This window comes from Monopterus albus, unplaced genomic scaffold (assembly GCF_001952655.1).
Source record: "Monopterus albus unplaced genomic scaffold, M_albus_1.0 scaffold44.1, whole genome shotgun sequence".
Classification (NCBI taxonomy): Eukaryota; Metazoa; Chordata; class Actinopteri; order Synbranchiformes; family Synbranchidae; genus Monopterus; species Monopterus albus.
In genome coordinates, this window is record NW_018127924.1 from 914,362 (window position 1) to 925,875 (window position 11,514).

General features: G+C 40.5%; 1 protein-coding gene across 1 annotated transcript in view; it reads left to right on the plus strand.

Annotated features, from left to right (window-relative positions):
• Window positions 1-11,514, plus strand: part of cunh8orf34 (chromosome unknown C8orf34 homolog) — a 47,788-nt gene that overhangs the window by 437 nt on the left and 35,837 nt on the right. The window contains exons 2-3 of the mRNA XM_020599987.1: window positions 10,595-10,739; window positions 11,025-11,156. Of these exons, the coding sequence (XP_020455643.1) occupies window positions 10,595-10,739; window positions 11,025-11,156 (277 nt within the window). The remainder of the gene's footprint in view (window positions 1-10,594; window positions 10,740-11,024; window positions 11,157-11,514) is intronic.

Consider the following 11,514-nt stretch of genomic DNA (forward strand, 5'->3'; position numbering starts at 1 on the left):
AAGTTTTTGACTGCCAATTTAAAGGACCATTGCTTTGCTCTGGACTGCATTAATGCGCTTACATGTATAGTTTGTGCTACTGTAAATGATGAGTACACATCTGCAGTGTGAGTCTCACTGGAGTAACTGGGAACATATTGAACTGGCTATTTCTCCCTACACCTCATACACGTGTAGCTAATTTAAATGAGATGGGCGGATACATTTCAGAATAATATTAAGCACTTTGGTGTCTCATTATCCTAAGATACCTTCCTGAAACATCCAACTGAGCTCAGTTTAAAATCAGATACTGTAATACAGAGACATAAATGGATATTGATTGCTGTGTTTGCCATTCACATTTCTATGCTTATCCTTTCCATAAGTGATTTGCTTCTCAAAAGGTGATGGTGTCACTGCCTGACTATGCTGTTAGTTGAAGTTGGGGCCACTCAGGCAACCAGCGGGGTTGACTTTACTGTGTCTTCTGCAACATCCTAACTATCTGTCTCGCTGTCTGTTGGTCAAGTCAAGAGATCTGTGTTGATCCCCTGGTTTTCTCTGTGTGACATCTAACAACCCAGGGGACAGCACGACTTCATCCATTGTTTGTTGTCAGATGTATTTCTGACAGCAGGACTACACAGGTGTGAAGCATAATCAGATAGAAAGACAAAAGACGAAACATCCGAGTGATGTTTGTCTGAGATGCAGCCGTTTGTCAATCTGTCATTCATAGATTAACAAGAACAACAACTGCAAATGTATTGTCTCAAGCTCATCTTTCATCCAACATCAAAATAAGGAAATCATTTCAGATATGTCATACTGCTGAAAGGCTTGGCATGAAGAGAACATAATGTTTGTTTCCTACAGTGTAGTGTTTTCTATAATATCCACAGAGAGAGGATATCAGTGTCGGTGTGTTGTGGCAGCGAGGTCTGGACACTCATTAATTTCAGAATTATGATCAGCATCAAAATACTGCCGTTATCAGTAAAACTGAAACTAGACACTATTTTTATATATTTTATGGCTCAGCAAGTCATTCGCTCACAAAGCTGTACCTTCAATGTTTTAAAGGAGCACAGCGGGGTGAATTTGACAGCTGTCATTGCAGGAGCAGTCAGCTGAGGGGCTATACCTGCTAATAGCCTAATCAAAATTTCTTCATTTGCCTGCTTCGGGATATCAGTTGAATTACATAGATTTGAGGGTGTAGATGAAGATTTTAGGCTTCTTCTGTTCATTTCAGTCACACATACCTATGTTAGCCACTACTTGATTTTTTTTTTTTCCCCCCCAGTGTGGATCGGATTTTAATGTTTCAATAGAATACAGGTATTAGAAACTGCAGGGGCTCAAACGTGGTAGCCAGCAGGATATGTGACAGTGAGCAGAGTGTCCTCCTTCAGTCTGTCTGCAGTCTTCGTTATAAAGTGTCCAGTGCAATGTGAGCATCAGTCACAGACCTTTAAGTTCACTGAGCACTGGAAATGAATTACAAAATATTTCTTCCTCCTCTGTTGGCACCCGTCCAGCCGGCGACTCAGGAGACGATGCCTAAAATTGGCCCTGTCCTTAATTTAAAGGATAAGGCTGGTCATTTTCTCTAGTTGCAGTATTTTGAACACTCCTCACACAATTAATAAAGAACACATCAGGGAAGTGCACTGCTGCACTGGGTGCCATGTTTCCTCACTGCAAAACAACAGACCCTGATGTTATGCACCAGATCACTGGATATTCTTACCAGCTATCAGGGTCTTGTGTTTTGTAATGAAGAGATACGTCACTAAGTGCTGTGGTGTGCTTCCCTGATGTGTTTTTAATTGGTTTTGAACCACAGTGCAGGTCTACGGCACAGACAAATAAGCTAATCCAGGACTGACAGACATTAACAGTGAGTAGAGGTAAATCATTGTCCGATTTAGTCTGTGTGTGGGGAGTGCTGAAAATATTAATATGGAAAATACTTGGCCTTATCCTTAAAGTTTGACAGTATATATAGTGAAAGCTAAGGCTATGATGGAGCAAATACGAATTTTAAAAGCTACACTGGGAAGGAGGTCATATACAGCAGCGTTTTTCAAGCCTGGTCCTGGACACACGCTGTACAACATGCTTTTCAGGTCTCCCTGCTCCAGCACACTTGATTCAGATTAGTGCAGCTCTTGTACCTGATTTAGTAAACCTGAAGGTCATTATCAGGTGTAGCAGGGAAGGGAGGAAAACATGTTGGACAGTGTGCCTCCTGAAATCCCTGACTTATAGCACCACTGGTAGCCTTCTGGCATTGTCATGTATGCTTTTGGCCCTGCCAAGGAACTTATGTTTTCACTCTTCTCTGTTGTTTTTTCTTTTAGTAGGCTCACTAAAACGACTTTCTTAGAGCTGTCATGTCATGACAGGATACATTTGAAAAGTAGTTTAACATGCCTAGAGGTTTAAGTCTTACTGGTCATCCCTCTGATTTCCAATACAAGCCTTTATCTTTAACTACTGTATATCTCTTTCATCGCCTCCTTTTGTTTGCACTTTGCAGATCCCCCTATATTGTCTTTAATTTTCTGTCTCATCTTGACTTTTTGTATTCATAGGGTAACTGAGCGTGTTAAACACATGGCAAAGCAGTGGTGATGCTCGTTTCAGCACCGCGGACAGAGACGCACACCTAACGTGCATTTAACCAGTGAAGAAGACAGGAAGTGTAGTTGTGAGGCCACAGCAGTCACTGAGGCTCAACTGTGCAAAGATAGTCCTCTGTGTGCTCTCTCTGTTTATTTTTCCTCTTCCTCTTCCACCTGTCCCCCTCTGTTTTCTGCCTCACTTCGCCTGCCTGTTTTCTTTTTATTTTTGGCTTTGTGCACAATTAATTTGTGTCTTCTTTATGTGACAGTTGAAGATGATTAAAGTGAAGTGTTTTGTGTGACTTCACGGTGCTGCTTGTGATGTAGATCATTAACACCTTTGCTACGAATCAATAAGATTACATAGTAAGGCTTTTACATGCTCTGTATTACATTCTGAAGTGTGCTTATAAGATTCCTCAGTCTTCTGACCGACGAAGACACGGATCATGGCTGAGCTGTTTACAGTATTTTGCAGGTGAATGGGGAATTGTGAGGCTGAATTGTGCCGTGTGGATTTACGGGGGAAATGAGAAGTTGGTGAAAAAGAGGTGTAATAAGAGGAGATTGTATGAAAACTCTCCTGGGACTGCCACTCTCCTCATGAGAAAAGTATACAGTTGCTACTCCAGTGTTGTGTTTGAAGAATCCATTTTATTGTCATCACAAAAGAATTCTATCCAAACAAGCTTTTTTTATTGGAAGAATCCAGGAGAATTGTAAATCCCTTAGAGGCAAATTTGTGACTTTGGGCCATAAAAATTCTGTTGCCTTAATTTTAATTTAATTGAATAATACAGATATTAGCCAGTGTACCAATAAAATGTTTGCAATATGCGCAAGATTGGACAGTAGCTGACATCATGTCATAGACCAGAGTTTCTTTACTACAACATGGCAGCCAAATATTAGTATGTTCCAGGAGATTTGTTTATTCCCATGTTTCTTGCCTGTCCATTAACATGACTGCATAATGTTCAGACTTATGCTGTGTTGAAATTGATACATAAATGTACAAGGCTTGACCTCATAAGATTTCCATTGTGACTTTTATGGAAAAATGACCAGGGTGCTCGTCCAGACATGAAGCCGACACGTTCAGATGCCGGCAGATTAATGGAAAGGAGTGCATATCTGAAAGGGGCTTGACACAGGCTAATTAAGTGCAATAATGTAGGAGGACTTGGTTCCCACATAATCCTCATATCAAGCAGGAGCTTGCAACAAGACCCGCCTCACTAGACATCGGGCAGGTAGCATAAGTCATCACAAAAAACAGGATGATGTGAAATCTTCATTCAAGCCAGATCACATTAAAGTGACCAAATACTGGTTCATATTGCTTGAGTGACTGAGAAACATGATCCGAAACCAGTAATTCAGTTAATTAAGGTAATTAGGCTTTATGCATTAAAGTGAGATTGTACTGAGAGTTTCAACAGCAAATCCACAGAATGAATAAATGGACTTTCTCCTACTGATCTGGTTGGAATCAATGTGAGTGGAAAAACAGTAGTATTTAAAAATATTACTCATTTAAAACTTGACTTTGCTGCACAACAATTGAAATTTATTTACAGTTGTTTATTGAGGAGCCTTAACAAACCCCCTTACAACATGTAATGTACGTGCATGTAAGGCAGCATCATCTGCAGTATGTCCTCTTATGTATGAAGATTAAAGAGTTTGCTTTCCAACCTGTACGAGCTCAACACACCAAGTTTGTCACTTTGCGCTGTGTAAAGACCACCTCATCATTTTCTTCACCTCAGATTCTTCTTTCTCTTTATTTCCCTCTCACGCTCATCAGCAAAGCATCATTACTTTTAACACACAGCTGCAGTATTACTCCATCTGTGTAACAGTGAGGGCAAGTTCATATACTCACTCTAAGGCACAGCTGATGGTTTGTCACAGAATTGGTTTTTCTTCCATCCCATGACAATAAAATGGCTGATCTCCAGAGCAAGCTGAGACAACACTGACAGAATATTCTACAAAAAGTAAAACAGCCTTTCATAGTCGATGGTCATTACACTCCAGATTATTGTCAACCACTTGGCCATTTTGCTAAACTCAACTGATATTCTTTTCAAACACCTACTGTTTTACAATCACTTAACAGTTCCAGTGCCTCAGGACCTTTCATACTTATGCCAATAATAATAGTCAGCATAGGCACTCAAGCAAGTTGAAGGACATGTTCTGGATCTTTTCTTATACTCTGCATGATGGTTAATAGCTTGAATATAGGTGTGCTAATAAAACTGAGCACTGGTCTCAGCTCAGGGTGTTATGTGATCACTTCATGATATTAAAGAAGTGGAGATGATCAATAAACTGATTTGGTACAACTTTGATTGCATGGACCAGGTTTATATTAACATTTATTTTCAATTTGGAGGTTTTATTGGTGTACAAGAGAGCCTAAAACAAAAATACATACATGTTCATAAAACATTAACACATCAATAATCTGTTTATTCACTTCATGTTTTCCTTTTTTAATGTATATGTTTTTCTTCGTTACACCGGAGTTGAGAAGTGATGTGTAGTTACAGCCCCAGAGCCCCTTTCACAAAGAAGAACATTTCCAATTAGATCTGAACAGTGGGAAGTACAGATTTTAAATCAATACAGAAAAAGAACTTGCTGTGCTTACATGCTTCTTACTATTGGTATTTTTACTTATGGGAAAGTTAAATGGCTTATCTTTTGAGAATAGATTTCTCTGGGGAACTGTAAAATATATCCAGCCACATGCGGAGAAAGTTCACGCCAACCTGCTCAGCTGTGTAGTTCTTTTAATCTGCTGGCTCAGGATCTAAGTAGTAGATCGCCGCAGTACTATAGGAGCCCCGCAGGAGGTCAGTGAGACATGCAGGACTTACAACACACATGCCTGCACATGCTGTATAATATACGCACAGCTCATGCATGGGTTAATACAGCTCCCTTTTGAGGGAGATTAATTACTACAAGAGAAGTAGCCCAAAGCTAGGATGGTCCTTGGGGAGTACAAGGAAGGAGCGAAGAGGGAAGGAAAAGGATATCGGTGAGATCAGGCATCGAGACAATGAGTGAAGTTCAATATGAGGAAGATTTAGAGCATGTGAATTAAGGTGGAGGCAGGGAGTGTGTGAAAATACACGGTTATCATGTCCACTTAAGCCTAAGGATGGTGTTGCCTAAGCGCTGTATGTAATTAATGGTCATGCTAGTAGTGTGGGAGATCATCTGATACACAGAACCTTGATCGCTGCCCTATACAGTATGTGATCAGCTGCTGACTGCATGAGTGTGTATGTTCGTTCAGAGGGATTATTGTGCATGTGCACATACTTCTATCCTGTATGTGAGTGTACTCTATATTAGGGATTCATAAAAATTTGGATTTACAAAAGAAATGGACTTTTTAAGTCTTAAAACACCACTCACAGTGTACTCAGTATGTGTACACTGAAACAGTTTTTGGTCGCTCTAGTTGGTGAGATGCCTTTCTAACTCGGTTTCAGTGTAAGTGATTTAGGACAGGGTCCACAGTCCTCATTCTTTGCTTTCTAAATGTCACTTGTAGCTAATATGAGGCAGACTGAGTTAGACAAATCACAAAGATGTCTTCCAAAGTGAGCCTTTTTGGGTCAAAACTTTGTCTTGTGCTTCCTTGGGGAAAGTGTTTTCTTACAATTTTACACACCGGTAGTCATGTTTTTCTGGCAGCTCTTTCTTTAAAATTGCTTTAGGAAGGGCTAAAAAGGAACAATGACAATGACCAACGTTACTCTACATGTACATACTGTATGTGTATGTAAATATTGTTTTAAAATAGACTGATGGGGTGCCCTGCTGCGCACCTTGTGCAGTACCAAGTCACACCCCATGTGCGACGTCTGCTGCCCGAGTCCGTCCCCTGACCTTTGTCACTGGTCTTCCCCTCTGTCTGTTTCCGCCTTCCTTCCTGACAAAGCTTCAGTGAAAAATGGATGATTTGTTTCAGTCCAGTGCATGGTTCAAGACAAAAATATAAATTGACCAAGCTGTACAAAAATTTTGAAATTCTGCAAAAACTCACATTTACTGTGGGTGGAACCAGGTCATAATAAGCATTTCTGCTCCAGCTAGGATGAAGAAAGTGAGGAGGGAGGGCATCTCTTCTGATCAGTATTATCTGGTAGTGCAAGCCTGGTCAGGTGACATTGCCTCTCACACAGTCTCCTCTTCTGTATGATGTCTTCTGCTCTTGTCTGCCTCCGTAGTCAAGGTCTGGATCTCTTCCAGTGGCCTCTCTCTAGTCATCTGCAGCTAAACTGGCTTATCACATTATTCTCTCTTTTTTTCAGCAATGACCTCTTTCTGTATATGACACACATTGGACAGCCACAGAGACATACCCTCAAATCACCTTTAATATGACTTTCTATTCCCATATTTCATTGGCAAACAGCAGGTAAATCAGCAGCAGTTTGTGGCCTTTATACAGATGACAGGGAGAGGGAGCCCTCCTGGGAGTCAAGAAAGAGTTGTTGCTGCATTTAAAGTTTTATTTTTCTATTTTATACAAGGCCAAGAAGAAAAGATACAGATTTTTATATACAGTACTTGATAGGAACCACAACAGCACAATTTGTGTGTTGATTGTTTTTCATTCTGAATATGCTGCAGGTGATTTTTACTAGGGAAACATAGAAACTGCTGCAGTATTCATGTCAAACCTCACATATACAGTATGTAATATGGTCTTGGTACATTAAATGTGAAAGAAACGGAGAAAAGTCACTCAAATCAACTCAATCTTTATCAGATTTTTTTTTCAGCCCACCCATATTTTTTTTTACCATGTACTTATAGGTTTCTTTGAGATACTGTCTTTGATTCCCACAGTAGAAATGTGTTTTTGCCTTCACAGTAAGTGCCAGCAACAGAAAATCCTGTCAGGTTGGTAAAGATATTGTTATACTCGTAAGGATCCTTGCACAGAGTGGGTGCTCTCTGTCACAAGAGACTGAACTCGGGATTTGTCTTTACTCACCACCCTGTTGTTTTCTCCTTTTTCCATTATTCTCCTTTTTATTCCACTGTGAACCTCTCTCTGTGGATGTTTCCTTCTGTCCTTCAAACTACCACCAATACATGACCTTCAGATCACTACCTGTTTGCTGTCCTCTCCTTTTTCAGATTCTTTCCCCTTTTCTTTCAGTTTGGGGAGTTTGTTTAAGTTGCAGAGATGCAGGGAGCATTGTCCCTGGAGGGAGTCCTTGAAAGATTCCAAGGCCATGGGTGTCTCTTGGCTGGCTGTCAGCTTGTCAGTTACCAAAGCAAACTGCCTGGGGCACACAGATATCTCGACCAAAACCCGATAAGCACAGATATGAACTGAACTGCATGTCTCATTTGCACACTCCACCTGCTGGCCTGCTCACAGAGCACCGGTGCAGAGACTGAAACTCTTCCCCTCTTTATCTCTCTCACACATATACAAAAAGATGTTGGGGATGCAGCTTTGCTGATGTAAGTCACTCTGAGCTAAACACTATTAAAGTCTACTTGTTTAAAAAAAATTTTTTTTACCCAAATTCAGGCTTACATGTTACTATGGTCCCTGTCAAAGAAATTCTGATTACCAATGTGCATGGTCTTATCAAACAGGACTCGTGTTATTTATAGTGTCTGATTAGCATATAAAGTGAAGTGTCGGTTACAGTTACCTTGCTCTGCTGTATATGTGAGTTATGTAATGTCTGCATATTCACCATGCAGATAGGGTTGGATCTGTTACTTATAGTATGCCTGCTTGCCTTTTTATGATATGAAGGACACTAATGTGCAAGGGTGCATTTCTTCATTCGGCAGCTGGATACAAAACACTCTATAGGATATGCTTTCATTACTGTATATGTTGGCACAGGAGCGTTTTTACAGTACAGGTGGGGGCAGAATTGTAGAATATACTCATGTGTTGCCATCCCTTTAACAATCTCCAGGATCTGTCCATCTGTCTTTGCACTTTGTCACTGTTCATACCTCATTTAATTCTTCTGCACTTCTGCGTATGTGTGCGGTTCCCACTGGGAAACAATCATGAAAATCATCTCTCAACAGTCGGCCATTAAAAGAACGGCATGTCTCCTTTACCCCTTCCTCATGAAAACTATTAAGACTTGGAAACCCCGGGGTAGTTAACAGAGTTGTGCTAGTTTAGCTTCCTGTGCAGTCTTCCAAATTACAGCCTTCATTTATAGACCTCCTGTAGGAATGTTAAATGAGTTACTCATAAGCGCTGCTAAGCAGTAATTACAAGTTTTACATGTTTGCTAGTTTCGTTAGTGGTTTGTAATTGTTAGACAAAGGGCACAGAAATCCATTGCAGCTGTGAGAAGAGAGAACTTTATTAAACTGTTAGTGTGCATAGAGGATTATCCCATGTGGCTAGTTCTCAAAAATAACTTCATTGTTCTTACCTGAAGACTGTGTATATCACTTCAGCTTTATCTCTTGCAGGCAGAGGAGTGTGGTCCCTCAGTGAAACACTTAAACATGATCCCTGTTTGTCCATTCACATGTTGTTTGCTGTCAGATCTGCTGTACACACTGAGGCCTGGCAGGAATGTCCCCCTGACCAATTATCTGATTAGCTTTCAGAGCACACACAGCACAGCCAAGGCTAGCCAGCTGTAATACACACACTGGCTGTCTCCCTGTAGTCCTTCCCATCCCACTAAAACACAGATATGGCGGTGCATGAGCATGCCCACAAGGGCAAACAGATGCCAGCCGCCAAGGTACGGCTACACAATTCTGTTGCACATAAGCATGTCTACACAATATGTGCTAGTCATGTACACGCACACATATTTACACATTTATCTTTCTGTAGTTGTAATGACACACATTAGTATAACGTAAACATAATTCTAGCTTGAACCCTAAAACCAACCCTCAAACAGCCCCTTGAAGTTGTGAAGACTGGCCAAAATGTCCCCACAGCTTCAAACTAAAACATTTGTGCACATGCCACACACTCATTGTATCCATTACTGCCATTTCACTGCAGTCCACTAATGACTTTCTTTGCTTGTTTGCAGTAATAATCCAGACGTCAGCCTCAGCTGTTCTCGCTGGCTTAAAGCTCTCAAACAGACATCACTCTCATACTGTATCACATCACACAACCACACGAATGCTCATTTCACAATCACACATCACCTTCACTGAGCCAGTTATTCACCGTAGCTGTAACAAAAGAAGAGTTTTGCTTTGGTGCCAGAGGTAGTTTATGGTATCCTGTGAAATGTCCTCATTACTTATCACATCACATTTGTTTTGTTTTTACCAGGTGTATAATTAAGTTTTTATGAGGGTGTGTCTATTAATTTAAAACTCATGGGGCAGCATAGCATAGCTGTGACATTGGCACATCATTGTACAATCCCACTGGATATATTTTAGTACATCTCAGTTCCCTTAATTGCATCTCTCACTTGCATTCTTTCTTTGTGTCTTTGATCAAACACAAAAAGATGCAAGGATATATGAGGAGAGAGCTAACAAAGAAATATATTGCCATCTAAAGCAGCATCAGACCCAGTATATCAGATCCATTTTTTTGAGACATGGCTTATCCTTTTGCTTAATAGCACTGCTTTATGCACTAATGAATCAAACTGCAGTGTTTGTTTACTTGCGTGTTTGATCTGATTTTGATGGGGCTTGCAGAGAGTTTGTTCCTAACTGACACAGAAGAGAAGTATTTTCGTACTATTGTTGTTTGGCTTGACTTTTTATTTTTTTAAGGTAGAGGATTATCTCGTCCCTTACCGCTCACTAGACCTCTCTCCCCTGATAGTAAAGTCAGCTACAAAACAAGACTCATAAAGCCTGTAGGGATTGATTGTCTCTACTTCAGTATGGTGGATACTTCACTGGCCATACTCTCATTCTCCCACTTTCATATAACTGGCCTCTGCTTTGCTCTGCTTCTGTAGGAGTTGATGACCAAATTGATAACTGAGACGCCAGACCATCCAATTCCTTTTCTCATTGATCACCTGCAGACCAAGCAAGACAGCCATGGCAAGCTGCACAGAGCTCTCTCTGGCTCTGCAGCACTGTGGGCACAGAGCTCCCCAGGTTAGTGCACACATATGCAAGCCTGCTTTATGAACACACACACACACACACACACACATACACACACACACACACACACGCATGCAGAATAAGGCCTCTGTCTTTGTATATTATGTGCTTCTCTCCATATTACCCCCAGTATATGGTAAACGGTATCTTAAAAAACAGCCATTAATCTGCACCTGTGACAGAGACAACAGAGCTTGCAACCTGACATGCATGTATACTCTAAAGTTTGCATAAAAGGGTATTGTGAAACTTAACTGTGTCTGTTTCTCCTAACAGAAAGCAAAAACACTCGAAGGGAGTACAGCAACTATGAGAAGCCATGGCAAATTCACCCAAAGAAACCAAAGAAATCCAAGAGTGACCTGGCTGTTTCGAGCATCTCCCCTCCTTCACCAGAATCTAAGTCCTGTGAGTTTCTTTTTTATGCCATCAGCACTTATCAGCAAGGTTTTTTTACTTTGTTTTGTCATTGCATTGATGATACACATACAGTATACATACAGACACAATATACAGTCAGGGAAAAAATTATTTGAACCCCAGCTGATTTTGTAAGTTTGCCCACTAACAAAGAAATGATAAGTCTACAATGTCAATGGTAGGTTTATGTGAACAGTGAGAGACACAACAATAACAAAAAAAATCCAGAAAAATGCATTACAAAAAAAGTTATACATTAATTTGCATTTTTATGAATGAAATAAGTATTTGATCCCCTATCAGTCAGCAAGATCTCTGGCTCCCAGGTGTATTTTATACAGGTAAC